We start from the raw sequence: 27,842 nt of genomic DNA, 5'->3' as shown, positions 1-27,842 counted from the left end.
CCCTTCGGGCCTCTGGGACGTCAGCTCTGGAGCCAGGAACAGGACGGCCCTTCCTGGAATCCTGGCTGGGCGGAGGAACCCCTGGTGTCTGGTGTGCCATGGCCACGCCAGCGGTGTCAGCGCCTCCCCCCGGTGTCCTCTGGCCCACAGGGCCCCTCTCAGGGCTGGAGCATAGCCTGCGAGCTCTGCCCTGGACCCTGAGCCCACTTCTCTGCTGGGCCTCCTGCCCCCATTCAACTTGCCCCACAGCTGGTGCGCTGGGACCTCTGCAGTTGTCTGACTTCTCCCGGCCCCATGTCCCACCCACCAGAAACTTGGCTTCCACATCCTCCCAGAAGGCCCTGGGCCAGCGGTTCCCAATGTGGGCACATGCCCCACAGGGGGCAATTGACTTTAAAAAAGGAGGCAATTCCAGAATGAGATATTAAGTCCGTTTCCAGCATTTCTTATGGTTCCAGGAGCCTCATATACATTTATGTACTTCAGTTCTCCGTTGTGGTTTGAAACTATCTTCTCCTATTCATATATTTTTTTTTAATATATATTTTATTGATTTTTCTTACAGAGAGGAAGGGAGAGAGATAGAGAGCTAGAAACGTCGATGAGAGAGAAACATCGACCAGCTGCCTCTTGCACACCCCCTACCGGGGATGTGCCCGCAACCAATGTACATGCCCTTGACCGGAATCGAACCTGGGACCTTTCAGTCCGCAGACCAACGCTCTACCGCTGAGCCAAACCGGTTTCGGCTCCTATTCATATTTTTAACAATTTCTTCCTCAGGACTTCCAACTGTCCTTCCATTTTTTTTTTTTCTCTTTCATGGATACCATGTTCTTTGGAGGCTTGTTTAGATCAAGTTCATGGCCTTTTAAGCTTCCCCCATGTTAATGCTCACTCTTTGAATAATTGTCACAGGGGGCACCAGGATTTGAGATGCTTAGGTGGGGCATGGCCAGAAGGCTGGGGACCTCTGCCCGAGGCCCGCTCCTCTGGCCTCCCTCCCTTCACACCTTGCTTGTCCTGTCCTGGAGCCTCCGCAGGTCTTGGCTCCCTGCCTGAGGGAGGCCTGTTCCCACTGCTTTTCCCACAGAACTAGCCCACAGGGGAAGGCTCTTCACAGGAGGTAAACACCTGTCAGCTCCTGAGCCAGGACCTCGGAGTGGTGTCTGAGGGACCACGGTAGGCACACCCCAAAAGACTGAGCAGATGGCCAGGTGAGCTTGTGTACCCACAAACACTTCCCATTCGCCCAGCAGAGCAGGTGGCGGACTGGATCCCCTACCTGCAGAACCCAGGGGCCACACAGAGCAATGGAGACCAACCACTGTTGCTTTTTAAGAAAGCCATTTATTGATTTGAGAGAAGGGGATGGAAGAGAAGTGTGGATGTGCTGTTCCCAATGTGCTCACTGGCGATTCTCGTGTGCCCAGCCACCACCTGTGTGCCAGGACAATGCACTAACCAACTGAGCTGCTGGCCAGGGCTGCCCACTGTGGCTTCTGGAGTCTTCCTGGGGTCCCCCTCAGGAGCCAGGACCACTCAAGGAGGCTGGTGTCCCTTCCTGAGCCCGTCAAGGCTTGGCAGCATCCAAGGCCCACAGGAAGTGTCCCCACCCCAACACCAGCAGCCTCCTCCCTGCAGTCCCACAGCTGCCTCGCACAGGCCGGCTCTAACAAATGGTCACAGGCCCCTCAGACATGTGTAAAAAGGATTTTATTTGCAGGGGAAGGAGACTAATCAAACAAGCCGAATCCCATGTCGTCATCCGACTCCTCGGACTCCTCCTTCTTCTCATCTTTCTTCTCCTCGGCTGCGGGGAAAAGACCAGTGAGTACGGGCCAGGCCCCCAGACTCTCCAGCGCACCCGCAGTGCTGTCTGAGCCCCCACTTACCTGCAGCTGGGGCAGAACCAGCAGCAGGAGCTGCAGACCCCGGGGCGGCGGACACCGCCACAGCCCCTCCAGCAGGGACGCTGGCCAGCTTGCCAATACCTAGGAAGCAAAGAAGGGAGTGAGCAGAACAGCCGCTCAGACTAAAGCTCCCCCCTCAAGAGGCTCCCATCTGGAAACTGGGCTTCCAGGAATTGGCCAAGAAGCTGGGCTGTAACCCCCACTCTGGGGTCAGGTTGGACAAACATGTTTATGACCAGGCAGGGACCTCGCCTGCTGCCCAGTGTCCAGATACGCGTTCTCAGCAGTGAGCTCAGAGGAGGCTTTTGGCTGAGCTGGCTCTTGTCCTGGCCAGTCACATGTCCAGGGACAGGAATGGCTGCCCCAGCGGCGCAATTTCCAAACAAGTCCCGTCACCACCCTGATGTCACCAGAAAGCCATCCACCACCCGGCAAAGGGAGCCTGGGGCCTGTGGTCACCGCAGACACCAAACCCTGACAGAGGGCACGTGCAGACACATGTTTACTTCTCCAGATAACCGGGCAGGGCAGCCAGGCCCAGGGGCAGCACTGGCGCCCCCTAGCGTCCCCTCTCAGAATGTCTAGAAGTGCCCCTGGGGTGAGCCCACGGAAGCCGTGCTCACTCCTCCTCCGGGGGAGGCTTCTAGGCTGCTCTGGTCCACAAGCGAAACCTGGAAGGCCACGGCGGCCAACAGGAATTAGGATGGACCTCGGAAACCAAAGCCCCTGCACAAGCTCACCCTGGGCGATGACGTCCTCAATGTTCTTCCCGTTCAGCTCGCTGATCACCTGGAGGAGGAAACCGCGGCCAGCAGTTACCAGTACCCGACCTGCACCCCCTCTGAAGCCAGGCCCACTAATTACCACGCACACGTGGGTTCTCCCCACCGAGACAGCTCCAAATGGGAGCTTACACCTCTAAATTACTGCCGAAAGACAGATGCAAAGATATCTTAATTTGCACCCAACATATGTCAAAAATAACATCTTCGTTAATTTGTGTGAAAAAGAAAGACTCTCAAATACATCCCCCTTTACATTTCTTAGAATACGGCAGTTACTACGGAATTTGAAATCTCACGAGACTTCCCCTGTGCTTCTACTAAGCCATGCCGGTCTCGTTTCCTTGAGGTGTATCAAGGCCTCCAAACCACACTTTCCGCCCCCCCCAAAAAACACTCGGACCGGGAACCCTTTGTGCAGAGTGTGGTTCGGCCGGGCCCGGCGGGCGGCTGGCTACCTTGTTGAGCCGGTCGTCGTCCGCCTCGATGCCCACACTGTCCAGGATCTTCTTGATGTCCTTGGCGCTGGGGGAGGCATTGCCCCCGAGGGCGGCCAGCAGGTAGGAGGCGACGTAACGCATCCTGAGCGACGGAGAGAGCCGTGGCGTTACCGTGAGGTCTCCCGCCCCGACCCCGGCCCGAGCGCGGCCGCGTGTGGCCCGGCCGGGGGACCCCACCGAGGCCGCCCCGCGCCCTGCCCGCCCCCGAAGGCCCCCGCCCGGCCAACGGCCCAAGTCGGGTCGCTCCACTCACTCGGCGGCGACGGAGGGGCCTCGCGCGTGCAACCTCGGGCGGCGTCAGGCAGGAAAAGGAAGACGCACGCGCGGGGGGGCGGGGGTAACCCGCTACCCAGAAGCCTCCGGGAGCTACCCTCCTTGCACCCATGGCGCCTGCGAGTGACGTCACAAGGCGCTCGGCCAATGAGGACGCTGGGGAAGTCATCTTCCGGTCCGGTCCGGCAGCCGCCCCAGCAAAGGCGAAAGGCAATTCCGAGGCCGCCTTCTTATCCGGTGTGGGGCGAACGTCCCCCGAAACCCCTGCGGCGGCGGGACGAAGCCGGGCGCGAGCCCAAGTGCAGCGTCTCCCTTCAGGGCTCCCTGCACGCCACGCGGGGCCTACACACTCCCAACATGCAGCGCGGCCGCCTCGCCCGCGACGCCTTCCTTTGCGACAGCGGCCAACGCAGCCAGTAACTACAAGTCCCATCGTCCAAGGCGGCCGGAAGTGCGAGTGCGCTGCTTCCTGCGGGAGCGACACGTGGGTCCCACTGAGGCTGCGCAGGTTCGGCCGGGGCGCTTCCGGCTCTGGCGGCGCCCGGCAGCGGGTCGGAGGTTGGCGTCCGGTGGGGTGGAGCTGCGGTCCTGCCTGACCCAGCGAGGTGGGCGAACCGCCCTGATGTCGCGGAGCCGAGCCGTCTGGGCCCCGTGGCTGCTCCTCTGCGGTGCTCTGACTGTATCGGGTCCAAGCTGACATCGGCACGCGCCACCCATTCATTGCTCCAAGCCGGACTCCGCTGTGGCCTGCGGCCTGCGGCCTGGGCGGGAATAGACCCAGCCCGCTCCCGCAAAACTTAGGTTCTGGCGCGAGGACACGCGGAGTAAATAAACAAGAGTTCCCTGGCGGAGATAGACCCTGAAAGGATGAGGCAGGGACATGGAGCCGAAAGATGAGAAGGAGCCGGCCTTGCTAAGTCCCGGGGGGGCGGGGGGGAGCCACCGGGCCGTGGGGTCAGAGGCGAAGGTCGGGCGGAGCTGGGTCCCCAGGCGGCAGCCAGCCCATAGCGGCCCAGCAGAGCCAGCCTCGGGTGTAGTGCATCAGACGCCGTTGTGTTAACGCAAACCACCCGGTCGCCCTGAAGCATCATCTTATATAGAAACTGCTGTGTGACACGCTGACCCTGCTGCCTGGCTGCTGTAGATGCGTGCGTGCTTAAATAGTAAGGAGAGTAAGACTGCTCCCACTCAGAGGCCATTAACCTTCCCTGGAGGAAGTTGTCAGTGCTGGCGCCAGGCCAGGCCTTTGGTTGAGGTCTCAAGGCCCCAACACATTAGGGGCTCTTTAAAAACTTGCAAAGGGACCGGAAACAGCTCGTATTTGGGAGACAAAGAAGGTAAAACATAAATAGGGAAAGTCCATGTTGGGGCCCAGAATTTGAGAGATGTTTTCCTCTGGACCCATGAAGAATAAATGTAACTCCTTGCCCTGACCGGTTTGGTTCAGAGGAAAGAGAATGGGCCTTCGGATTCAAGGGTCCCAGGTTCGTTTCCGGTCAGGGGCATGAACCTTGGTTGCAGGCACATCCCCAGTAGGAGGTGTGCAGGAGGCAGCTGATGGACGTTTCTAACTCTATCCCTCTCCCTTCTCCCTGTAAAAAATCAATACAAATATATTTTTAAAAATAAATGTAACTCCATCTCTCTAAGTACTGCTTTCTCTGGTTTTCTGTAACAGCCCTAGGCATGGTCATAACCGGAGGTCAGGCACAGACACTTACTTGCTCAAGGTCACACAATTGGGGGTCAAGTGGGGAGACCATCCTTACAAGGTTAGCCCTTGATTACAATCAATAGTGAAGTGGCATGATGTGATTGATTTTTAAAATATATATATATATATATATTTTTATTGATTTAAGTGAGAAAGGGAGAGAGAGAAAAAACAACATCAATGACGAGGGAGAATCACTGATTAGCTGCCTCCTGCACATCCCCCGCTGGGGACCAAGCCTGGCATGTGCCCTGACCAACAATGGAACCGTGACCTCCTGGTTCACAGTTCGACGCCCAACCACTGAGCCCCTCGAGTGGGGCTGATTGATGGACGTAAGTGGAAAATAATACATAAAATTTACCATTTTAATGAGACAATTCGGTGGAACTTAGTACATTCACATCGTCGTAAAACCACCACCATCTCCAGAACGTTCTCATTTTCCCAAACTCCCCGACTCCGGTGGCTCATTATTTCACTCGCTGTCTCTGGGCCTGATTGCTGTGAGTGTAACCCCCTGTTTTGGTCCCTCTGTGTCAGTCTCATTTCACTCAACAGAATACCCGCAAGGTTTACCACGTCCTAGCGTGTGTCCGAACGTCCTTCCTTTTTAGGGCCACACATTCGTGTAATTTTTTTTAAAAAGGCTTCTCCGGCAGCTCTGGGGAAACAATGGGGTGGGCAGCTTCTGCCCATCCTGGTGGGGATGGTGGTGGCGGGGGGTGAAGAGAGGGTGCGCGCGGTGTGGAGAGGCAGGCCGGGCCCAGCTGGATGTGCTCACTGTCCCTCCACAGAGCACCCACTCATGGGTGAGCGCGCAGGCGGGAGGCTTTCTGGTTTGAGGTTTGGGCCCGGCAGGCGCTCACCAGCTCTGGCCTCTCGGGGCCTCCTTGTCCTCCCTCCTGAGACGCAGACAGGCGTGGAAGGAGGCAGCCCGGGGGGAAGCCCAATGGGCCCCTGCCAGGAGCGATCACCGTGGGGCAGGTGACGGGAGCTGAGGAAGGACCGGCACCCAGAGCAGGGGTATGGGTGTGGGTGTGGGTGGGGTGGCTCTGAGGCCGCCGGTGCGGTCCGTCCCCAGGCCCGTCCGTCTGGGCGGCCAGTGTATACACCGGGACGGGACGCACAGCCCCCGGGAGCCGGGCGAGGCCTCTGGGACGGCGGTTCCGTGGCGCGCGGCGCGCACCGCCGGGCGGGGAAGCGGCGCTGGGACGCGGGGCGGCGCGCAGCAGACGGGCCGGCGTCCCCGTCTCCAGGGCAGCGGCCCGCGGACCCCGGGGCGGGGCCGGAGGGGGCGGCGCCCGGAGTCCCAGCCCGCCCGCCCGGAAACGCGCCGGCGGGAGCCCGGGCGCGCGGAGCGCACGGAGCCGGCCCGGCGGGAGCGCAGGTACGCGCGGCGGGAACGGGGCCCGGAACGGCGGGCGGGAAGTCTGCGCTCCCCGGGCCGGGGCCCGCCCCGAGGCCGCCTGAGTCCCGAGGGCGCCCCGCACCGGGCCCCGCTGCCGCCCGGGGTGTGAACCGGACGGCGCGGGAGGACTCCTCCGGGGGCCAGCGAGCGGGGAGCCATGCAGGGTGCACCCCAGTCCCCTCTCTCACATTCGCTTCTCTGACACACGTGGGCACCATCCATTGATCGCCCGTGGCCGGGACACCGCCCCCACGTGGTAGATGGCGGTCCTGACCTGTCAAAGCTGTTGAGTGAAGGCGGGAGGTGGGGCTGGACCCAGGAGACGCATGTGGGGCTGGGGTGGGGGTTCCGGGGAAGGACAGCCAGGATGACCTGACAGCTCTGGAGTCCCAGAAACTTCCCACCGCCCTCCTCCCCGCAAGCCGGTTCCCAGGCTCCCGGCACACAGGTCACACCGCGTGCTGCCCTCCGGCCCTGAGCTCTGTGCGGCCTGGGCCTGGGCTCTAGGAGCTGGAGTGTTAGCAACCCCGAGTCCCCAGGCCTCTGACGGGGAGGAGGGTCCATCCCCACTCCCCCTCTCCTCACCCGACTCCGCAGCCCCGGGCCCTGCCTGAGCAGGCCTGCCTGGCAAGCTGGGACATGTCCGGCCCCCGGGGCCTGCCTGTGGGCGATGGCCGCGGCGGAGGAGGAGCCGGAGCGCCGGGCGGCGGCTGCAGAGGATGCAGCCGACGAGGCCGCGGACGCCGGTCCAGGGGCATCCCTTCTCCCGGCTGGGAACCGCCTTAGCTTGGACCTGCGCCCCGGGGGCTGCCGCCGGCTGCTGCGCCTGTGTGCCCCGCACGCCCCTCCGCTGCTGCGGGTGGAGTTCCTGCAGCTCAGTGGCCACGAGGACCCCCGGCTGCTGGGGGCCGCCCTGGCTCAGCTGCCGCGGGGCCTGCCGCAGCTCCGCTCCCTGGTCCTCAAAGGTGAGCCCGCCTGGTGCCAGCCCCCCGCCCCCCATTTCTAGCTCCTGCCTCTGCTCCTCGTCCTCAAGGGCAAACCCTGCTCCCAGCCCCATCCTGGTTCTCCGTACACCACACCCAGCCACGTGACACGGGCAGCTGCCCGGTGGTGGTCCCCGGCAGACCGCAGGGTGGTCTTGGTGCTGGCTCCCTCCCGGCTGAGAGGAGCCTTCAGTCCCGGCCCCTGCTGGTGTGTCTCCATACCTCCATCGGGCTGTCCTGTGTGGCTGGGTAGACCTGGAGGCCCCAGCCCCACTGTCTGCAGCTCCCCCCCACCCCCCCCACCCCCCGGCTAAGCTGGGACCTGGGACCGAGGGCCACCCCACCTTTTGCCCCCCAGGTGGGCAACACTGGGATGCACTGGGCGCCTGCCGGCGGGGCTCTCTGACCACGCTGCCCGCCAGCCTGAGTGGCCTGACCCGCCTGGCCCACCTGGACCTGAGCTTTAACAGCCTGGAGACGCTGCCCGCCTGCATCCCGCGTCTGGGCCGCCTGGCCGCCCTCCTGCTCTCCCACAACCGCCTCTCCGAGCTGCCCGAGGCCCTGGGGGCCCTCTCCGCCCTCACCTTCCTGTCCGTGACCCACAACTGCCTGCGGGCGCTGCCCGAGGCGCTGGGAGCCCTGTCCGCCCTGCAGCGCCTGGACCTCTCCGAGAACCGCCTGGACACTCTGCCCCCCGAGGTCGGAGGCCTGAGCAGCCTCCAGGAGCTCAATCTGGCCTCCAACCGGCTGCAGAGCCTCCCGGCCTCCCTGGGTGAGTCCCGCCTGGCCTCCTGGGCTCTCAGGACTGCAGGGTGTGCCCCCGCCACTGCCTGGCCTCCACTCACCAGCCCCTCTCACCCTCCGGGGCCTGGGACCCTGCACTCACAGCCTGGCCTGGTGCCCAGGGCGCGGGGGGGGGGGGGGGGGGGCAGGCGGAGATCTCCTCCTGGGCCCTAAGCAGCGCCTGCCCACAGCGGGGCTGCGTTCCTTGCAGATCCTCGTCCTGCACAGCAACCTCCTGGTCTCCGTGCCCGCTGGCCTGGCCCGCCTCCCGCTGCTCGCCCGGCTGGACCTGAGGGACAACCAGCTCCGGGAAGTGCCCCCCGAGCTGTTGGACGCCCCCTTTGTGCGCCTGCAGGGGAACCCCCTGGGCGAGGCCCTGCCAGCCCCCCCCAGCCCCCCAGGTAGACTCGCTGGGGAGGGCAGACTGCGGACGGGACACAGGCCGACCCCACCCTCACGGCTGTCCTCCCGCAGGGTCCCCTGCCGCCCCGGGAATGCCCCGGCTGCTCCTGACCTCAGAGCTGGACAGGTGTGTGAGGGGAGGGTGGGCCAGAGGAGCCGTCGGACCCCTTACCCGTGCTCGGGGTCTCCCAGAGGCCCCCGGGGCCCAGGCTCAGACCTGAGGCCCCTCGGGGTCTGACCTGATGCTGCCCTGCCCTCATGCAGCTTCCTGGTGACCCCCCAAGGCTGCTCTGTGAGCCTGGCCTGCGGGGTCCGCCTGCAGTTCCCCGCCGGGGCCACTGCCACCTCGGTCACCATCCGCTACCGCCTGTGGCTGCCGGAGCCGCGCCTCGTGCCCCTGGGCCCCCATGACTCGCTGCTCAGCGGGGTCCTGGAGCTGCAGCCCCACGGGCTGGCCTTCCAGCAGGCACGGGGGGGCTGGGGGCTGGGGGGCAGCTGGAGGGGAACAGGAGGGGCAACCTGGGGAGCTGGGGGCAGGTGGGGTGGCCGGGGGAAGGGCAGCCGGCCAGAGGGGCTGGGGCAGGCGGCGGGGGGGCGGTGTCAGAGGGGATGGCAGGGGGACAGCCAGGTGGGGCCTTCCTGCTCACCGCCCCCCTCCCCCCCCCGTGCCCGGCAGGAGGTGGGCCTGTGGCTGCTCTTTGTGCCCCCGCGGGCCCGGCGCTGCCGTGAGGTGGTGGTGCGGACCCTGAGCGGTGACAGCTGGAGCGACCTGGAGACCCGCCTGGAGGAGGAAGCACCAAAGGTGAGGCTGCCTGGGCCGCCGGGAGAAGCACGGGTGTGTGTGTGTGTGTGTGTCTCCAGGACCCGACTCCCCTCTGACCCTGTTCCCTCTGACCCCATCCCGTGCCCAGCGGCTCTGGGCTCACTGCCAGGTACCCCACTTCTCGTGGTTCCTTGTGGTTTCACGCCCCGTGTCCAACGCCTGCCTGGTGCCACCAGAGGGGGCCTTGCTGTGGTCCTCGGGGCACCCGGGGGTCAAGGTCACGTTCCCCCCTGGAGCCACGGAGGAGCCTCGTCAAGTCCGGATGCAGGTACAGCTGGGGCAGCCCCGGGGGTGGCCGGTGCCCCCCGCACGGGGTGCTCAGGCTGCTGTGTGCCAGGTGGTGCGCATGGCGGGCAGAGAGCTGCGGGCGCTGCTGGGGGAGCCCCAGGCGGCGGTGAGCCCCCTGCTGTGCCTCTCCCAGAGCGGCCCCCCCGGTTTCCTGCGGCCGGTCACCGTGCAGCTGCCGCTGCCGCCCGGGGTCACAGGTGAGAGCCCCCCCCCCCCGCCCGGGGTCACGGGTGAGAGAACCCCCCCCCTTCCGGGATCACAGGGGAGAGAGGTGCCCCCCAACCCCCAGGTGAGAGAGCCCCCCCCGCCCGGGGTCACGGGTGAGAGAACCCCCCCCTCCCGGGGTCACAGGGGAGAGAGGTGCCCCCCAACCCCCAGGTGAGAGAGCCCCCCCCGCCCGGGGTCACGGGTGAGAGAACCCCCCCTCCCGGGGTCACAGGGGAGAGAGCCCCCCCCGCCCGGGATCACAGGGGAGAGAGGTGCCCCCCAACCCCCAGGTGAGAGAGGTCCGTCTCCCCCCACCCCCCTCCCCGTGTCACAGGGGAGAGAGGTAGTCGGAGGGGAGGCCTGGGGAGCTCAGCCCGGGACCCCCCTCCCGCAGGCCTGAGTGTGGACCGCGCCCGCCTGCACCTGCTGTACCGGGCGCCCCCGGCCGCCACCTGGGACGACATCACGGCGCAGGTGGCCCTGGAGCTCACCCACCTGTACGCGCGCTTCCAGGTCACACACTTCTCCTGGTCAGTGCCCGGCCCCCGTGCCCCCGGCCCCGTGCCCCTCTCCCCCTCTGCACCGCAGCCCGCTCACCCCCGCGCCCCCAGGTACTGGCTCTGGTACACCACCAAGACCTGCGTGGGCGGCCTGGCGCGGAAGGCCTGGGAGCGGCTGCGGCTGCACCGCGTCAACCTCATCGCCCTGCAGCGGCGCCGGGACCCCGAGCAGGTCCTGCTGCAGTGCCTGCCCCGCAGCAAGGTGGGGCCTGGCCGGGGGGCCGGGGACGAGGCGGGGGGGCTGGGGGCCCGGGGGCCGGGGATCAGGGGGGGGCCCGGGGTGGGGGCCGGGTGGGCTCTGAGCCGTGGGTGCCCCAGGTGGACGCCGCGCTGCGGCGGCTGCTGGAGCGGTACCGCGGCCCGGAGCCCTCGGACACCGTGGAGATGTTCGAAGGCGAGAAGTTCTTCGCCGCCTTTGAGAGAGGCATCGACGTGGATGCGGGTAGGCCCTGCCCCCGGGGTGGGCCCGGGTCCGCCAGCCTCCCCGCTAAGCCCCCCACCGCCCTGCTCCCCGCCTCCCCCCACTGATCCCCCCGCAGACCCCCTGCCCCCACAGGCCCCGCCTCCCCACTAACTCCCCACCGCCCCGCCCCCCGCTGACCCCCGCCCCCCCAGACCCCCGCCTCCCCCCGCTGATCCCGCAGACCCCCCGCCCCCTCCGCCCCCCGCCTCCCCCCGCTGACCCCCCGCCCCCGCAGACCCCCGCCTCCCCCTGCTGACCCCTCCGCCCCCTCCGCCCCCCGCCTCCCCCCGCTGACCCCCCGCCCCCGCAGACCCCCGCCTACCCCCGCTGACCCCTCCGCCCCCGCAGACCCCCGCCTACCCCCGCTGACCCCTCCGCCCCCGCAGACCCCCGCCTCCCCCCGCTGACCCCCCGCCCCCGCAGACCCCCGCCTACCCCCGCTGACCCCTCCGCCCCCGCAGACCCCCGCCTCCCCACGCTGACCCCCCGCCCCCGCAGACCCCTGCCTCCCCCCACTGATCCCCCGCCCCCGCAGACCCCGCTCCCCCCCGCTGACCCCCCGCCCCCGCAGACCGCCCGGACTGCGTGCAGGGCCGCGTGTGCTTCGTGTTCTACTCGCACCTGAAGAACCTGAAGGAGGTGTACGTGACCACTGCCCTGGACCGGCAGGCCCAGGCCGTGAAGGGCCAGGTGTGCTGACGGGTGCCCCCCCCCCCCCCCCCGGCTGCCTGCCCCTGGCCGAGGCCGGGCACTGACCCTGTTCCCGCCCCAGGTGTCCTTCTACCGGGGAGCCGTGCCCGAGGACGTGCCCGCGGAGGCGGAGGCCGCCCGGCAGAGGAAGACCCCGGACGCCCAGTGGATGGCCACTCTGCCCATCAAGCTGCCGGTGTGGCCGGGTGGGGAGGGGAAGGGGATGGGGAAGGGGCGGGTGGGCCTGGGGCTGGAGCCAGGGCTCACTGCGCCCACCCCTCCCCCCAGAGGCTGCGGAGGTCCGAGGGCCCGGGCCCGGGGCCGGGAGCCGGCCTCTCCCTGGCACCTCTGAACCTGGGCGACGCTGAGACCGGCTTCCTGACTCAGAGCAACCTGCTGAGTCTGGCCGGGCGCCTGGGCCCCGACTGGCCGGCCGTGGCCCTGCACCTGGGCCTGTCCTACCGGGAGCTGCAGCGCATCCGGCATGAGTTCCGGTGGGTGCCTCCGCTGCCGCCCTGTGGGCCGGCCTCAGGCCTGGGCCCCTGCTGCCGGGGAGAAGGGGGGGTCTGAGGCTGCTGAAGGGCCTCGGGAACTGGGGGGTGGGGGGTGGGGGTGGTGTTAGGTAACAGACACTGAAAGGGGTGGTCTGCCAGGGTGCAGGAGGCCGGCCCAGGGTGGGTGTGGTGGCAGTCCTGGGGGCCCCTCCGTCACTGAGCCCCTTCTCCTCAGGGACGACCTGGACGCCCAGATCCGTCACATGCTGTTCTCGTGGGCCGAGCGCCGGGCGGGGCAGCCGGGGGCGGTGGGCAGCCTGGTGCAGGCGCTGGAGCAGAGCGAGCGGCAGGACGTGGCGGACGAGGTGCGGGCCATCTTGGAGCTCGGCCGCCACAAGTACCAGGACGGCATTCGCCGCACCGGCCTGGCCCCCAGGGACCTCGCCCCGCCGGGGCCTGCGGCCTCACCGTCCCCGGAGCCTGCCCAGGCCTAGGCTGACCCTGCGCCTCTGGCCTGGCTCCACGTGGCGGAGCTGTGGCAGGGCTCAGAGGTCCTGGCTCCAAGCCTTCCCTGTGTGCGGGGACAGTGACCTCCTGTCCAACAAACACGCTTGTCTGGCTGCTGTCTGAGAGCTTGGTCTGTTTGTTGGGTGGAGATCAGAGGCCGGGCCGCCGCTGGGGGACGGGGTGGGGGTGGGGGGCCTCCGGTGACCTTGGTCCTGCCCCTGGCACGTGCCCAGCACCTCCTGTGGGTCCTGATCGTCCCGGGAGGGAGCGGAGCTGCAGCTACAAAGTGACGTTGGCAGCATCTTGGATACAAAGCCACCGTGTGCGGGCTGTGCACCCGCCCCCACAGCCCCGTGGGCGGGTGCGGCCCAGGCCCTGAGCCCTGTGGTCCCATCGCTCCTGCCGCAGGACAGACGCCCATTCCCAGCGCTGGGCCGCTGGCGGTCCCCGCTGCTCCCCGTCCCGCCCACGCAGGGCGCGGGGCAGAGGCCGCGGGCCGCAGGGCGCAGGGGCCGCGCCGGCCGCCAGGGGGCGCCGGAGCCCGTGTGCCGGGCGGGGGCGGAGCGCCGGCGGACGCACTCCCGCAGCGGGCGCAGGCGGCGGGAGGCGAGCGGCGCGGCGGAGCGCGGTGAGTGCCGGCGCCCCGGGCGGAGCCGCTGCGGGCGGCCGGGCTGCGGGGCGGGGGCCGCCGGGGAGGTGACAGCCGGCGGGGCGCGGCGGCCGGGGGCCCGGCCGGCGATGCTCGGGGCCCGCCGCCGGGTGTGGGAGGCCGTGCTCGGCCCCGAGCGGGACGGGCGCGCTCCCCGCGCACACGTGTCCCCGCGGGGTGCTCGCCGGGGCCGGGGCCGGGGGGGCGCTCGGGGGAACGCGCCGGGCGTGTGCGGACACGTGCGCGCTGCAGCCGCCATCGCCTAGCGGGGGGCGGCCCGGCTCCGGCTCCGGGCCCGGTTCCGACCTGTCCAACGGGACCGGGGTGAGCCGGCCCCTGAGCGGGTCCCGCAGGCGCCGCCAGCCTCCTCCGGCCGCCGGGGGGCGCCGCTCTCGCCGGCGGAACAGAGGCGAGGGGGCCGGGCAGGTGAGATGGGAACGGGGCGGGGGCAGCTCCAGACTCGGACCCTCAGCCCATCGCCTTCAGGGGCGTGGGGGGGGGGCCAGCCGCGTCATTTGTGGGCGTTTCCCCGGGCGCCGGAGCAGCAGGCCTGCTGGCTGCCCTGAGCTGTGGGCACAGAGGGTCAAGGCTGCCATGCCAGCCCCGGGCCTCCAGTTGGAATCCTGAGCTTGGCTGGGGCTGCCCAGTTTCTATGGCAACATGGGGTCCAGCGCAGGGCCCTCCACGGAGTGAGGACAGAAAAGGGGGTTCAGGGTCCGAGGATCCCTCTCCAGTTCTCCCCAGACAGAGCCCGCCCCCGCACTGCTGTCTGGGTCCTGCCGCCCCCGCAGCGCGGGGGGAGGTGAGGGGGGGACCCCAGGGCCGTCGTCTTGGGCTTGGGGTCCCTGGCTCCTGGGCCTGCCTCTCCCGGCTTGGACAGTCCGTATGGATCGCGGGATCCCCATCATCCCGGCGCCCTAACCCCGGTGATGCCCAGGGGGCAGGGCTCCCTCAGAGCTCAGAGCTCAGAGGGCGGGGCTCGGCTGGGCCCCGGGGTGCAGCCCCGTCCCGGGCCGGAAAGAGCTGGCTGGGACCTATGTACCTGGGGTGGGGTGTCAGGTTGAAGTTCAGAGGGCAGGCTCTTCATGTGCTGGGCCGGGGAGCAGTCCCAGGCAGAGCCCTGGGGTGTGGGCTGGCGCGGGGAGAGGGGACCTGGCAGGGCAGAGGCTCCGGGAGTGCCCGTTCTCGTGGCCTCTGGACCTGCCAGGTGAGCCGCCCGTGGGTGGCAGCCCGTGGCCCCTGAGACCCGGCCTCCCTCCCGGCCTCTGGTGGACCGGAGCCTCTCCCGGGCCCAGGCTCGGTCTCCCTGACATGCACTGCCCCCATGGACACGCAGGTCCTGCCGCCCATCTCCCCCCACGGACCCCGTTCCCTGCGAGGCCACGGGGGCTGGGCACAGCCTGGTCCTCAAAGCCGGGCTCCAGGCAGAGCCAGCCTGCGGCCTGCAGGCGGACCCGCAGGGCACCGGGCGAGGTGGCCCGGGGCTGGCACCCTGGGGGCCGGGGGCCTGGCCTGGCCTGGTCAGTCTGGGGCAGACCCACTGCCCTGTGGCTGCGGCTGCGGCTGCGGCTGCGGCTGCGGCTGCCTGGCCTCCAGAGCTGTCACACCCCTTCCCCTCCCGGCGCGGCTGCAGGCAGCCTCACGCCCAAGTGAAAGAGAAAGTCCCCCCCGCCCCTCCCCGCCCCTCCCGCCCCTCCCCGCCCGGAGACCAATCCCGGCCGCGCCACCTCCCTCGCCGCTCGGTCCGCGGCTGAGCCTCAGAGGAGAGCCCTGCACCGCGGTGAGCGGACGGAGGCGGGGGCGGTGGAGGCGGAGGGCCTGCGGTGGGCAGGGCCCCTGGCCTGGGCGGGCGGAGGTGAAGGTCACAGCCCTCCGAGGGACCCCGGCGAGAGCCAGCTGGCAGCGGTGGCGGCTCTGCGGGTGACAGCTCAGGCGCTGGCTGTGCCCCCGGGAGGCCGGGCTGGCGCCGGCTCCCGAGCCGTCCCTGGTGAGGGGGCCATTGCCCGCCGGAGAGCGGATGTGGGAGGTCAGCCACCCACTCCCAGCTGCCTTTGCCACACACCCTGGCCAGGGTCTGGGGTGTGTGTCTGGGAATGAAATTCCCGGGGGGGGGCAGGGCTCGGTGTGGGTGAGGATGGTGCTTCCCCAGGAAGGAGGTCTGAGGGTCCAGCATGGGGGGGTGTCCTGGGGGAGACCCCAGCCCCTTTCTCTGCTCACGGGGGGGGGGGCTGCAGCCCCCTGCGGGTGGAGGGGGCTGACCTGGCTGGAACCTGTCCCCTTCCTTCCAGCCTCTGCCGCCGCCCCCCCACCGGCGCTGGCCCTTTAAAGACGCGCTCCGTGCGCACGTGAGCGCGAACGTGAGGAGGTGCCGGCAGGACCGCCGTGGGGGGCTGAGGGGAGTCTGCATGCGGGCACCTCCTGGGCTGCACCCCCCACACCTCGGTGCCAGCCCGGGTGGTGGTGGGGGGTGCCTGGGTGGCCCGTCCCACCCCCCGACTCCAGCCCCCGCTTCCTTCCAGGCCAGAAGGGATTTGCAATCCCCGATTCCCAGCCAGTGGGTCCCTCCTGCCACCCCTCCGCCCTCCACCACCGACTCCGCCTGCACCTGGTGCCGCCGCCCGCCGGTTAAATGGCTGATAAGCAGATCAGGTGGGGATGCTCCCGCCGGCCCGCCCTCCCCTGCCCTCTGCCCCCTGCCCCCTGCCCCCTGCCCCTGCCCTGTGCCCCGTGCCCAGGAGGCCGCGGGCCTGACCTTCCCTCTCCCACAGTCTCCCCGCCAAGCTCATAAATGGGGGCATCGCCGGGCTGATCGGGGTCACCTGCGTGTTCCCCATCGACCTGGCCAAGACACGGCTGCAGAACCAGCAGAATGGCCAGCGCATGTACACCAGCATGTGAGCCTCGGGGGCGGTGGGGGGCGGACTCCCGGGCTCCACTCCTGGGCCCCCACTGTAACCAGAGGGGGCGCTGAAGAGAGGGCAGGCCGGGGGGCTGCTGCCTGCCCACGGCTTAGCTCACCGTCCGGTCCCTCGGCTGCAGGTCCGACTGCCTCATCAAGACCATCCGCTCCGAGGGCTACTTCGGCATGTACCGCGGTGAGGCTCCCGTGGGGAGGGGGGGAGTGAGGGGCGGGCAGCAGGCCTGGGCTGTGTGGAGGGGACTGTCCTCTGGGGGCCATCCACTGGCCCTGGTGCTGGAGCCCGGGCGTTGGGTGACTGGTGACATCGGGAGGGGGCCGTTCTCAGCATCCACCCTTCCCGTCACTTCACCCCACGCACTGCCAGCACCTGGCACGGCAGGACGCGCATGTGACTACCCCCGGCTACAGCTTCTTTCCTGCCACCTCCTAAAAGTACATGTTTTTATTGATTTCAAAGAGGAAGGGGGAGAGAGACATCAGTGATGAGAGAGCATCATGGACCGGCTGCCTCCTGCACGCTCCACATGGGATGGAGCCTGCATCCTGAGCACGTGCCCCGGCCACAATCAAACTGTGATGCTCAGCCACTGAGCCACGCCAGCTGGGCATCCCTGCCTTCTGAGCACCGCAGGGCCTTGTCTGTGCTGGGAAAGGGGGTGGGGGTGGGGGTGGCGGGAGGAGAAGGCCTGCAAAGCAGCTTAAACAATCCCTGAGCCCGGGTTCCCCAGGCTGTGCAGCCCTGAGCCCTGCCTCAGGAGGGCCGGCCACCGCCCCCCAGGGCTGGAGTCGGCCTCATCCACATGCCCTCTCACCCAGTGCCCTCGCCAGAGGAGCCCCTGCCCCCAGGAGGGTTTCCTCGGGGCGCCCACCTGGCCGGACCGGGAGGTGATTTGGGGGAGAGCGAGCAGAGTGCCTGGAGGAGGCAGCGCTGCCGGTCCCCGCCCGGCCTGGCACCAATGTGGGTGAGAGGGCAGGAGGCGGCGGCCAGGGATTGACTGGGGTAGGGCTCTGCCAACTGGGAAGCAAGTGCTGGCCAGAGCCTCCCCTACACGATCTGCCCACAGGAGCCGCCGTGAACTTGACCCTTGTCACCCCCGAGAAGGCGATTAAGCTGGCAGCCAACGACTTCTTCCGACATCACCTCTCCAAGGACGGGTGAGGGGCCCTGCCTCCGGCCCAGGACAGGCGTGCCCCCTGCTGCCCCCTGCAGGCCCCCGCCGCTCCTGCTCCTCCGTGTCCCGTCCTCCTTGTCCTTGCCCCCCTCCCCGCTCCCCCGCAAAGCGGGGAGTGAGGCCGGCGCCAAGTCTGCTGCTCCAGCCCCCGTGCTCCTTGGCCCTGGGCCACGGCCTGCTCCCCCATAGCCGGGATTTGTGGGCGCCGACCAGCTCTCCTCTGTCCCCAGAGGGTGGGCTGAAAGGGTGAGCCCTTGGGGCACGCGAGACCCCCGCCCCCCTTCTCCATCTGTCTCTGCCAGAGGAGGGCCCCCTCCCTTCCCGGTTCCTGCCGCGGGGCCATCTGTTGGCAGGCTCGGTGCCCACGCTGGAGGGGTGTCTGAAGCTGGGGTGCTGTGCCCCCACAGGGCTGCGTCTGCCTCCACTGCTCCTGCCCCCTTCACACCCAGGCGCAGGCAGGGCCCCCGACTCTCTCCGTGACCCCGCTCCCCCTCCGCAGGCAGAAGCTGACGCTGCTGCGGGAGATGCTGGCCGGCTGCGGGGCCGGCACCTGCCAGGTCATCGTGACCACCCCCATGGAGATGCTCAAGATCCAGCTCCAGGACGCCGGCCGCATCGGTGAGTGGCCAGGATGGGGACCAGCCCCGGGGGGGCGGCGCCGGGCCGGCCCCTGCCCTCGCCTGGAGGGAGAGCCAGCCCTCCCGTCCTCTCCCCCCAGCCGCCCAGAAGAAGATCCTGGCCGCCCAGGCCCAGCTCTCCACCCCGGGGGGCGCCCAGCCCTCCGCGGAGGCCCCCGCCGCCCCCCGGCCCACGGCCACCCAGCTCACCCGGGACCTGCTCCGGAGCCGCGGCATCGCCGGCCTCTACAAGGGACTGGGGGCCACGCTGCTCAGGTGGGGAGGGCGGGGAGGGGGGAGGAGGGAGGAGGAAGCAGGGGGGAGGGGGTCCGCCCACCCCGCATCTCCAGTCACCGCCACACACACCCCCCCCCACAGGGACGTCCCCTTCTCCATCGTCTACTTCCCCCTCTTTGCCAACCTGAACCAGCTGGGCCAGCCGGCCTCCGAGGAGAAGTCCCCCTTCTACGTGTCCTTCCTGGCCGGCTGCGTGGCTGGGAGCACGGCCGCTGTGGCTGTCAACCCTTGTGATGGTCAGTGGGGCCCTGGGCCTCCCTCGGCTGGGGTGGGGTAGGGGTGGGGGTGGAGGTGGGGGGGTGAGGGTGGGGGGTGAGCAGCCCCTGACCTGGCCCTCCCCGCAGTGGTGAAGACTCGCCTGCAGTCCCTCCAGCGCGGGGTCAACGAAGACACCTATTCTGGCTTCCTGGACTGCGCCAGGTGGGCGAGGCCCCGGGCGGGGGTGGGGGGTGCAGGGCAGGCTGGCCCGGCTCTGACCCCCCTTCTCCACAGGAAGATCCTGCGGAACGAGGGCCCCTCCGCCTTTCTGAAGGGGGCCTACTGCCGCGCCCTGGTCATCGCCCCGCTGTTCGGCATCGCCCAGGTGGTCTACTTCCTGGGCATCGGGGAGACGCTGCTGGGGCTGCTGCAGAGCCCCCAGCCCTGAGCTGCCCCCCCCCACCCCCCGCAGGACTAGAGGGGCCTGGGGCTGGGCGGCCGCCCAGGACCAAGCAGGGGAGCGTCTGCGCCCCTCCCCGTGTGGAGGGGGGAGGAGGAGGGGTGCAGGGTGCACACCCACAGACGGAGGGGTCCTGCCTGCAATCACTGGGATCAAGGTGTTATGTATGTAGAAGTCACAGGAGTCGTCACATTCCCAGAGCCAGCCCTGCCCCCTCCGCCCGGGCCTGGGCACCCCCGGGACAGAGCTGGTCTCAGCTGGGGGCTCCCTGGTGAGGGCTGGGCGGGGGACCCTCCCCTCCAGGCTACCGGCCCCGCCTGGAGGCGCAGCCCCTGGTCCCCAAAGGGGAGGCTGCACAAACCTATTTATTAACTTGCTGAGCACAAGTGGCTCTGTCCAGCCCTCTGTCCGTCCATCGGTCCAGCCTCCCCACTGCTGCTCTCGCCTCGGCCAGCCTTGCAGGAGAATCGGGGTCTCCTGCCCCCCCATATTGAGCCAGGAATCCCAGGCAGGCGGGGCGGGGGGTTCACACTGAATCCTGACTCCCAGGGAAACTCCACCCCTCACTGTGGGCCCCTCTGCCCCACCCCAGACGGAGCCCAGAGTGTGTGAGGTCTGTGTGCATGTGGGAGAGCTGCTGCCCTTCCCACATGGCCAGGCAGTGCACGCATGTGTGTACGTGTGTGTGTGTGTGCTGTGTAAACCTATGCCCCCGCTGACCCTGTCCAGAGTTGTTTGTCCAGTCCAGCTCCTCTGGCTGCACCTGCAGCTGACGCCTCTCCTGAGACCTGCACCCCGGGTCTGTCCTTGGCCATGGGAAGGGCAAGCAGACCAGTACGGAGCCGGGGGTCTGTGTGCAGCGGCGGGGAGCCGCCCTCCTGGCGCCCTGCTCTCAGGCCTCTGATAAGGCCGCCCGCCCCCTCCAGCCCCTTCCGCCCGCCGCCCAGACCCACCCCCGTTGTGAATGGAGGCAGGCACCCCCTGGCCGGGCGATCCTGCTGGTGCTGTGTCCCCGCCACCCAGGCCCTCTGAGGAGGCCCCTTCCCAGCAACACTACCTGGGGCCGAGGCCTGGCCCCCGTTCACGGTTGTACCCCCCACATCTGTTGTCCTTAGAAGCTGCTGCTGCTGCTGACAGATTTATATTTTTTTTCTTTTGAGGAGTTTCAAGAAGTGACTTTTTGTGTCTTGTCATGTAAGGAGATAAATAAATATTCTAAGTAGATGCCTCCTCTCTGAGTCTCTGTTAGGGGCTGTGGGGGGAGAGGGGGCAGGAGCCCCCTCATGACTGGCTCCCCCTGCAGGGAGAGGGTGGGGGTGAGGTGGGGGTTGGGGTGAGGCAGGCCAGCTTGAGACCCTCGCAGCCTAATTTTTAACCCGCTCTTGGGATTAACAGCCAGACCAGGCAGGCGTGGATCAGTGGTTAGCGTCCACCTATGAGGTTGGATTGGTTGGGGCCCGTGTTGTGGGCTGGATCCCCCGTGTGGGGCTTGCAGGCGGCAGCCAATAGTAATTCTCTCTCATCATTGTTCCCCCCTCTCCCTCTCTGCAGTCAATAAAAATATATTTGGGGGGGAAACGGAGCGGGGGTGGGGCTCTGAGTGCCCAGTGGTCAGGGTCGTCCGCAGTGGAAGGCGACGGGGCGGGGCCTGAGCGGATGCGGCCCCGCCCCCTCCGTGCGCAGGAGCAGTGCATTGTGGGAAACTCCTGGTCCTCTCCGCCGCAGCTGCTGCTCTCCAACCCGCAGCCCCGCAGCCAGCAGCCAGCGCCAGGTGGGAGCTCCCGGAGCAGCCGGGTGAGGCGCGGGCTCCGCGGCACGGGCCGGGGGATGTGGGGGAGGATAGGGGCGCTCAGCTGGAGGCGGTTCCCTGCCCTGAAGGTCATCCCTCTCCCGGGCCAAGGAGCCCCGGGGAGGGCGGGGGAGGGGCCGCCAGTGACGTCAGTGAGAGCCAGGGCCGTGGGGGAAGCAGACCACCTGCCCTTCGCAAACGTGACTCCCGGCAGCGGGGGGCGCCTCCAGCACGGCGGCCGGCGGGGTGAGGGCTGCGGGGCCTCTCCCTGGGACACCCCATCATGCTGTGACCTTCAGGCGACCTTCCGTGTGGTTAGTGCCCCTGGGTGGGTGTGGAGCCCGGGGTGGGTGCGGGGGGTTCGCATCCTCCCAGGGCAGAGGCGGACAGGCAGGGGCAGGGTCTGCGGGGAGGGCCGGCTGAGGCCCAGGGGCCAGGCGCCCAGCCCCCTTCCCTGCCCCGGGCATCCAGGTGGGGCCAGCCTTTCCTACAGCCCACACCCCTCCCGCCTGCCCCACTGCGGAGGCTGGTGGACAGGGTGTGTGCCCGCGCTGGGCCACCCCATCCCCTCTGCCCCCCTCCCCGGAGGCAGGGGCAGCCTGGGGCCAGGAAGGACACCCTGTCCTTGAGCTGGAGCAGGGGAGGCCATGCTGGGTGGGCGCAGGGCAGGGGCCACTCTGCCCTCCTGGCTCCGGCCTCCTGGACACCGAGGGTTTGCACCCAGGCCTGTGGCCTCGGGCCACTCCCACCCTGTCAGCCCAGAGACCAGTTCCCGGTTCTCCCTGCCCTGCCCTCCGCCTGGACCCGTCCCCCTGAGGAGGGCACGTGGTCAATGCTGCCCGAACCCATCCTGGCTGCTGCCCCTCCCCTGGCCACACACCCTCTCAGGGCTGGTGGCTCTCGCTCCCTGCCAGGGCCGCCCTGCCCTGGACCAGCGTCATGGCCACAGCTTGAGTTCCGGGAAGACCATTTTATAGACAAGGAAACCTGGGCTCACCCCCCGCCCCCTCAGCCTGTGCGGGGCCCACAGTCCAGCCTGTGCAGGGGGGGAGGGGGCGGGGGAGAGGGGGGGAGAGCCTCAGGGTGTGGCCGGGACCGGTGGGGGCTGGGCCCGGAAGAGGAGGATTCTGAGCTGGGGCTTTCGGGGTCCAGAGGACTGAGTGGTGTCGCCACGGGGACAAGGCGGTGGGGACTGGACAGGATGGGCGTCCTTGTGTCTCCCCCCTCCAGGCCCACGTAATGCCCAAGGGTGAGCTGTCCTGAGCAGCCGTGGTCCCACCACCCGTCCATCCGCACCCCCACGGCATCATGGAGTCCAAAGGGAAGGCAGCCAACAGCCCCAAGCCCGATGCCAAGGGGCCCCAGGCCGGGGCAGAGGTCCGAGGCCCTCCAGTGGTGGACGGGAAAGCCCCCTCGGCCAAACCTGGGAAGAAGGAGGCCCAGGCGGAGAAGCAGGAGCCGCCCGTGGCCCCCGCCCCGCCGCCTGCCAAGAAGACGCCGACCAAAGCCGACCCCGCCCTCCTGCACAACCACAGCAACCTGAAGCCGGCCGCCCCGGCCGCCCCGGCCGCCCCGGCCCCCGCCGCCCCTGGCCGCCCCGACGCCACCCCTGAGCCCAAGGGCCCTGGCGACGGGGCCGAGGGGGACCAGGTCCCCTGTGGGGGCCGTGGAGGCCAAGGCCCCTGCTCCTTCGAGAACTTGACGCCCCTGCTGCTGGCCGGGGGCGCGGCCATGGCCGCCGTGGCCCTGGTTCTCGGGGTGGTGTTCCTGGCCCGGAAAAAGTGACGCCGCTGCCGGGCGGGGCCCGCGCCCGAGCGGACCACCTGCGGGATGTGCATGCCAACTCATAGCTGTGTACCCATAGCCCATAGGCGACATATACACACACACGCCCCAACACGGGGAGACATGGACAGGCTGCCCGGGCCGTGGGGCCCGCCCCCTTAGCTGGTCCCTAGCGTGTCCCCCTCCCCCTCCCCCAGGCAGGGACCGGCTCCTGGGCCTGCGCAGCGCAGGGTGGAGCCGTGGCCTCGGGCAGAGGGCTCAGGCCAGGGCACGTGTGGTGGTGGATGGGGTGGACCCTGAGCGGGGCCAGCTTGTCCCAAGGGGCCCCGGGGTCCTGGGGGTTTCCTGGCCGCTTCCTGAAGAGCCCCAGGCCGGGGGGGGGGGGCGGGGCCAAGGCTCAGGGTCCAGGCGGGCTCTGACCTGGGCCAGGCCACGCGGACATTAAAGCTGTGGCTGTTTCACCTCCCCTCCTCTCTCTCTGCTTGCAGCCGGCGGAGTGGGGTCTGCGGGCTGAGCCTCTCCAGGGCTGACCCCAGGCTTCCTGCCACCTCTGCCTGCTGCCCTCCCCGAGCTGGGGAGGCGGTGCAAGGCCCGTCTCCGGAGGGGTCACCTCACTTCCTGCCCTGAGCCCTCTCCCCATCCTATGGCAACTGTCCAGGAGGGGCAGCTAGGGGTGGGCAGGGAGGAGGGTATCAAGGACCTGCCCCGCAGCTGTGTCTGCTGATCCCCCAAAGATGCCCCGGAGAGGCCCCTCCTGCCTTACCCAGCGTCCTTTGAGTCGAACAAGCGTATAAATGCAATAACAGGTAGAGTAGAACCACGTGGTGGGTGACCATCACCACGCCCACTGCCCCATGTGCCCGCAGGGGGCCGTGCTGGGCAGCCCCTCTCCTGCCCGAGGAGTCCCGGCGTGGCCACGGCACGGTGGCACGGGCGGGCTCTGGAGGGCAGTGGTGGGCACCGTGGGACCCCGACTGCCCGTCCCTGGCCTGCCGGCCGCTGGAACGCCTGGCCGATGGAGGCTGGGCCTACAATAAACTTGTCTCTCGGCTGGGCTGCCGTCTCACCTGCATGAGGCTGGGAGAGCCCGGGTCCCACACCCACACCCCTGGCGCTCCCCTGCCAGCGCCCCGCCTGGCTGGCTCTGCCCACAGCCGGGCCGGGGCCTGCCCCACCGCCCGGCCTCCGGCTGCCCTGGCCGCACTGCTCGGGGCAGCACGGGAGCTTGGGGTGGGGACAGGGGGCCTTGTCCCGCAGGTGGGCCTCCAGCCAGGGGGGCCCTTTTGCTGTGTACACCCCCTCTCTGCAGGGAGCGCCCCATCTGGGAGGGCTCAGGGGAGACTGCGGGCTGGGCGTTCCTTTCTTTACCTCCCACCCACAGCTCCCGGTGCCCACCTGGCCCGGCCTGCCGGGACCCCAGCTGCAGGCGGCTGGCTGGCTGGGCATGGGCAGGGGAGAAGGCCCCCTGGGCACTGCTTTCTCTAAGGTCACGGGCGCATCTTCCCGCTGGTCCCCCTGTGCCCACCGCCGAGGGGCAGACCCTTGGAGCGCCCGCGCCTCAGGCCCAGAAACCAGACACCAGACACGCTCCTGCGAGCATCCGAACGGACCCGGCGCCCGGCCCAGGCCGCCCACGGGCTGCCTCCTGCTGACCTTGCTGGGCTCCCGACTCTGCTATCCTGGCCATGGCCCGACATCGCCCGTCCCCTAGGTTCCTGTCCCCCTGCCCCCAAACACCAGGGGCCACTCCGCCGGGCCACCCCCTCTCCCGTTCTCTCCTCTGTGACTGGAACCGTCAAAACAAACAACCAACTCACCCTCCTGACACTTAGGGGGCCAGGATGGAGGAGGCCCCGGCAGTGGAAGGCTGGGCTCAGGGTCTGGCCTGGCCGGTCCTTGGATGCTGTGACGCTGCACCGCGAGGCGCCTCCTGGTTACGGGTTCCCTGTGGGTGTGGATGGAGTTTCCGTGTTTTTCCACCTACAGACAGGGGCAGCGGGCGCCTCGGGCTGCCCTCTGGGCCTGTGCTCCGCGGTGGGCGCTGCCGGTTCTGAATGTAAGCTTCACAGAACCAGCACCTGCGGTTTTCCCCAGCCTCTCAGGTGCACAGCGCCGGCAGGGAGTGCGTTCACACCCCCGCACCGTCCCCAGCGTCTCCGGGACGCTCTCTCAAACGTATTTGTGTTGAGGTCAAGGAGGCGGGGTGAGGGAGAGGGCGACCACCACCATGACCAGAGAGAAGCCTGGGTCGGTGATGTGCCCCGTCACTCCTGTGCAGTGTGGGGACCGAGCCTGCAGCCTGGGCAGCGCCCTGACCAGGATGGAACCCTGATCTCAGGGTTCACAGGTCCATGTTCAGCCCCTGAGCCACGCCGGCTGGGGCTCAGGACTCCCTTCATTTTACCGAACTGACCCTCTCCCCCCAAACGCCCGCCCCCCCCACGCACCGTCCTGCCTCCTGCCGCTGCGGCTCTGACCCTCCAGGACCTCACGGGGGATCCTGAGGATGCACCCTCCACCCCCCGTGATGGCCTCAGGGTGGCCCCACATCCCGGCAGGTGGGGTTCGCTCCCTTTCTGAGGCTGCGCAGCCCTGAGTGGGGGTGGCTGCTCTGTGTCCACCCCCGTCCACGGACACTCAGGCCGCCCCACCTTCCCACGCATGACTGTGCTGTGGCCACGGCGCTCAGGACCCTGCTCCACGTGACATGCCTGCTGGTGGGACTGGGTGAAACAGCGTGTGCTGACGCCGCTGTCTCCTGCTAGGGATCAGCCACACAACACCTGCCCGGCGCTGGGACAGCCGTGCTCTCGCTTCTCCTCTGACGTTTGCTCAGCTAGGGACCGAGCCCGCAACCCGGGCCTGTGCCCTGAGCGGGAATCACCCCAGCGACCTCTTGGTTCCTGGGCCAACACTCAGCCACCGAGCCCGCCGGCCGGCACCACAGAACTGCGTTAGGGTCTGAACAGAAGACCAGGCACCACAGGACTCGGGGGCAGCAGCACCCCCTGCCCCCCCCCATCCCGCCCAGGCTCCAGGTGGACCGGAGACCCCGTCCCAGCCTTTGCATTCTGAGCACCAGCCCCCCGGCCCCTCGTGCCACGGGGGACACCCCAGGGCACAGGCGGCCGGAACAAGGAAGAGAGGGCGCAGGTGTAGGGGCCACCCCCGGAGGGTGCAGCTCCTTTGGGGACCCCCCATGAATGCATTTGTGGTATGTCTGGGGTAGGCCCGGCCAATGCCTCGAGAACCCACCTCCCCCGGATCTGGGCCTGGGCGGGGGTGGTTTCAGAACCTCTCTTCCTGCATCGGGACAGGAGGGGTGACTCCCCACCGCGGACCCTCACCCTGGCTTCCTGGGCCTTCAGCCGGCCCCCACCTCACCACTCGGCCCCCCGACCTCACACCTGCTCCCAGGACTGGGCGGATAGAGGCTCCCTGCCTCGCAGTGACCGGCGTGGCACACCTGGCATCTCTGTGGCACAGGTGTGCTCCCGAAAGGAGGGATTCCCCAAGGAAGGGAGCAGGAGGCCCGGCAGCACCCAGAAGCCACAGGGGCCGAGGCTTCACCGCTGGCCCACCTGGAGCAGTGGCATGCGTAAACACGCCAACTGGACGGGGTCACGTGCGGAGACACAGACCGAAGGTGATGCCCACAGGGGGCCTGGCCTCCGCGTCCGCTCCCCCTGCTCGGGCGTGTGAGCCGGCAGGCACCCTGCCGCCCCAGGAGCACAGAGGGGCCCGCCGTGAGCACAGGGGCACGCACACTGGCCTCCACGGCGCTGCCGCCGCCCGGCTTCCTCCCCCCCCCCCCCTGCTTCCTCGGGGACAGAAAGGACTTAACGAGTCCCAGGGCGGGAAGAGCTTCCCCACCAGGAGCACCTGCACCTGCGGCTCAGCCCGCTCAGGGCCGGGGCGGGGCAGGTGGGACTGGGCCAGCAGGGGGCCCCCTCCCTCGTGGTCTCCCTCTGGCTCCTGGGTCTGACACCCATGGACTTGCAAGGTGGATGGGACCCTTCCCTAGACCCAGAAAGCCTGTGGTCTGACCTCGGGCCTGCTGGCCTCCATCTCACCTCCTGCACCCCCACCCCCACCCCCACCACAGGCACCAGGTTCCCCTGTCCCATCCCACACCCTGCCTGCCCCACACCCTGCCAGCCCCACACCCTGCCAGCTCCAGGAGCCTCAGCTCCTCCTCCACCGCCAGCTGGAGGGCCCTGAGGAGGTGAGGGCAAGGTGCTGCTGACTGTGCCCGAGGCAGCGGGCTGGGCTGGGCAGAGGGCAGAGCCAGTGCTGTGGAGGCAGCGGGGACCTTGGCCTGGACTTGAGCAGTTCCCGCTGTGACAAAGGGGTGCCCAGTCAGCAGAGGCTGGAAGGACCTTAGGGCACCTGCTGCCTCCCCTGCACACTGGCAGCAGGAGGTCCTGTAGGGGGACCGAGGGGCCCAGGGGCAGGGCCACACTCTCTCTTTTTTAAAAATATATTTTTATTGATTTCAGAGAGGAAGGGAGAGGGAGAAATGATGATGAGAGAAAATCATTGATCGGCTGCCTCCTGCACGCCCCACACTGGGGATTGAGCCTGCAACACGGGCCTGTGCCCTGGCCGGGAATGGAACCGCAACCTTCCGTTCACAGGCTGATGCTCAACCCTGAGCCACATTGGTCGGGCTGGGCCACCCCTTTTTAAAAAAATATATTTTATTGGTTTTTTATTTTTATTTTATCTTTTAAAAAATATTTTATTGATTTTTTTAGAGAGAAAGGGAGAGGGATAGAGAGTTAGAAACATCGATGAAAGAGAAACATTGATCGGCTGCCTCCCGCACACCTCCCACGGGGGATGTGCCCACAACCAAGGCACATGCCTGCACTTGACCGGAATCGAACCTGGGACCTTTCAGTCCTCAGGCCGACACTCTATCCACTGAGCCAAACCGGTTTCAGCTGGGCCACCCTCTTAACCCCAGCTTGGGTCCTCCCCGGGCCTCCCTCCCCTCCAGCCAGGCCTCAGAGTACCCGCCATCCACTGAAGGCCCACGTGTCCACCCCCACCCACTGCCCCGGACACTCTGATAAAACTGCCTCCAATGCAACGTGGCCCCACGGCACTTTGACTTTGCTCGCTAACTCAGCACCCCATCTCAGGCAGTGACACCCCAC

At 68.1% G+C, this 27,842-nt stretch overlaps 5 protein-coding genes across 8 annotated transcripts in view; 4 read left to right on the top strand and 1 right to left on the bottom strand.

The window, feature by feature from the left end:
* The window catches only part of POLR2L (RNA polymerase II, I and III subunit L), a 92,947-nt gene that overhangs the window by 21,918 nt on the left and 43,187 nt on the right, over positions 1–27,842 (top strand). The window lies entirely within an intron of this gene.
* Positions 1,701–3,915, bottom strand: RPLP2 (ribosomal protein lateral stalk subunit P2). Its single transcript, XM_084907110.1, has 5 exons — positions 3,449–3,915; positions 3,154–3,277; positions 2,654–2,702; positions 1,896–1,994; positions 1,701–1,813 (listed from the first exon to the last, which is right to left on the bottom strand). The coding sequence occupies exons 2-5, from the start codon at positions 3,274–3,276 to the stop codon at positions 1,737–1,739; spliced, it is 348 nt and encodes a 115-aa protein (XP_084763236.1). The 5' UTR covers position 3,277; positions 3,449–3,915; the 3' UTR covers positions 1,701–1,736.
* Positions 6,467–12,916, top strand: PIDD1 (p53-induced death domain protein 1). Its single transcript, XM_084907106.1, has 16 exons — positions 6,467–6,572; positions 7,191–7,558; positions 7,935–8,348; positions 8,551–8,760; positions 8,834–8,888; positions 9,026–9,227; positions 9,438–9,563; positions 9,673–9,852; positions 9,922–10,069; positions 10,474–10,609; positions 10,691–10,841; positions 10,958–11,081; positions 11,674–11,792; positions 11,875–11,988; positions 12,081–12,286; positions 12,522–12,916. Exons 2-16 carry the CDS (start codon positions 7,264–7,266, stop codon positions 12,778–12,780), a joined length of 2,739 nt encoding a protein of 912 aa, XP_084763232.1. The 5' UTR covers positions 6,467–6,572; positions 7,191–7,263; the 3' UTR covers positions 12,781–12,916.
* Positions 13,341–20,330, top strand: SLC25A22 (solute carrier family 25 member 22). Of its 4 annotated transcripts, XR_014793836.1 has the most exons (12): positions 15,185–15,222; positions 15,731–15,807; positions 15,962–16,091; positions 16,211–16,336; positions 16,482–16,537; positions 17,427–17,517; positions 18,034–18,152; positions 18,253–18,427; positions 18,530–18,684; positions 18,793–18,868; positions 18,941–19,947; positions 20,015–20,330. XR_014793836.1 is itself a non-coding variant. In XM_084907108.1 (11 exons), the coding sequence occupies exons 3-11, from the start codon at positions 16,072–16,074 to the stop codon at positions 19,092–19,094; spliced, it is 972 nt and encodes a 323-aa protein (XP_084763234.1). In that variant the 5' UTR covers positions 15,185–15,222; positions 15,731–15,807; positions 15,962–16,071; the 3' UTR covers positions 19,095–20,330. The 4 variants fall into 4 exon arrangements, 3 of the variants coding, with proteins under 3 accessions (XP_084763235.1, XP_084763233.1, XP_084763234.1); XM_084907108.1 differs by having other exon boundaries at positions 18,941–20,330; XM_084907109.1 differs by lacking the exons at positions 15,185–15,222; positions 15,731–15,807 and adding an exon at positions 13,341–13,421 and having other exon boundaries at positions 18,941–20,330.
* CEND1 (cell cycle exit and neuronal differentiation 1) lies at positions 20,746–23,735 on the top strand. The gene is made up of 2 exons (XM_084907111.1): positions 20,746–20,900; positions 22,126–23,735. The coding sequence occupies exon 2, from the start codon at positions 22,204–22,206 to the stop codon at positions 22,678–22,680; it is 477 nt and encodes a 158-aa protein (XP_084763237.1). The 5' UTR covers positions 20,746–20,900; positions 22,126–22,203; the 3' UTR covers positions 22,681–23,735.

Source organism: Pipistrellus hanaki, assembly GCF_964339955.1.
Source record: "Pipistrellus hanaki genome assembly, contig: scaffold_39, whole genome shotgun sequence".
NCBI lineage: Eukaryota > Metazoa > Chordata > Mammalia > Chiroptera > Vespertilionidae > Pipistrellus > Pipistrellus hanaki.
Note: the sequence above shows the minus strand (reverse complement) of the source record. Positions and strands in the feature narration are given on the sequence as shown.

Coding starts and splice junctions, on each gene's coding strand:
- RPLP2 (XM_084907110.1), bottom strand. CDS start 3,276: ATGCGTTACGTCGCCTCCTACCTGCTGGCCGCCCTCGGGGGCAATGCC. Junction 1,995..2,653: donor TGAGGACGTCATCGCCCAGG/GTGAGCTTGTGC, acceptor TTTGCTTCCTAG/GTATTGGCAAGCTGGCCAGC. Junction 1,814..1,895: donor TGGTTCTGCCCCAGCTGCAG/GTAAGTGGGGGC, acceptor TTTTCCCCGCAG/CCGAGGAGAAGAAAGATGAG.
- PIDD1 (XM_084907106.1), top strand. CDS start 7,264: ATGGCCGCGGCGGAGGAGGAGCCGGAGCGCCGGGCGGCGGCTGCAGAG. Junction 9,228..9,437: donor ACGGGCTGGCCTTCCAGCAG/GCACGGGGGGGC, acceptor CGTGCCCGGCAG/GAGGTGGGCCTGTGGCTGCT. Junction 12,287..12,521: donor CGCATCCGGCATGAGTTCCG/GTGGGTGCCTCC, acceptor CCTTCTCCTCAG/GGACGACCTGGACGCCCAGA.
- SLC25A22 (XM_084907109.1), top strand. CDS start 16,072: ATGGCTGATAAGCAGATCAG. Junction 16,092..16,210: donor ATGGCTGATAAGCAGATCAG/GTGGGGATGCTC, acceptor CCTCTCCCACAG/TCTCCCCGCCAAGCTCATAA. Junction 18,153..18,252: donor CCAGGACGCCGGCCGCATCG/GTGAGTGGCCAG, acceptor CTCTCCCCCCAG/CCGCCCAGAAGAAGATCCTG.
- CEND1 (XM_084907111.1), top strand. CDS start 22,204: ATGGAGTCCAAAGGGAAGGCAGCCAACAGCCCCAAGCCCGATGCCAAG.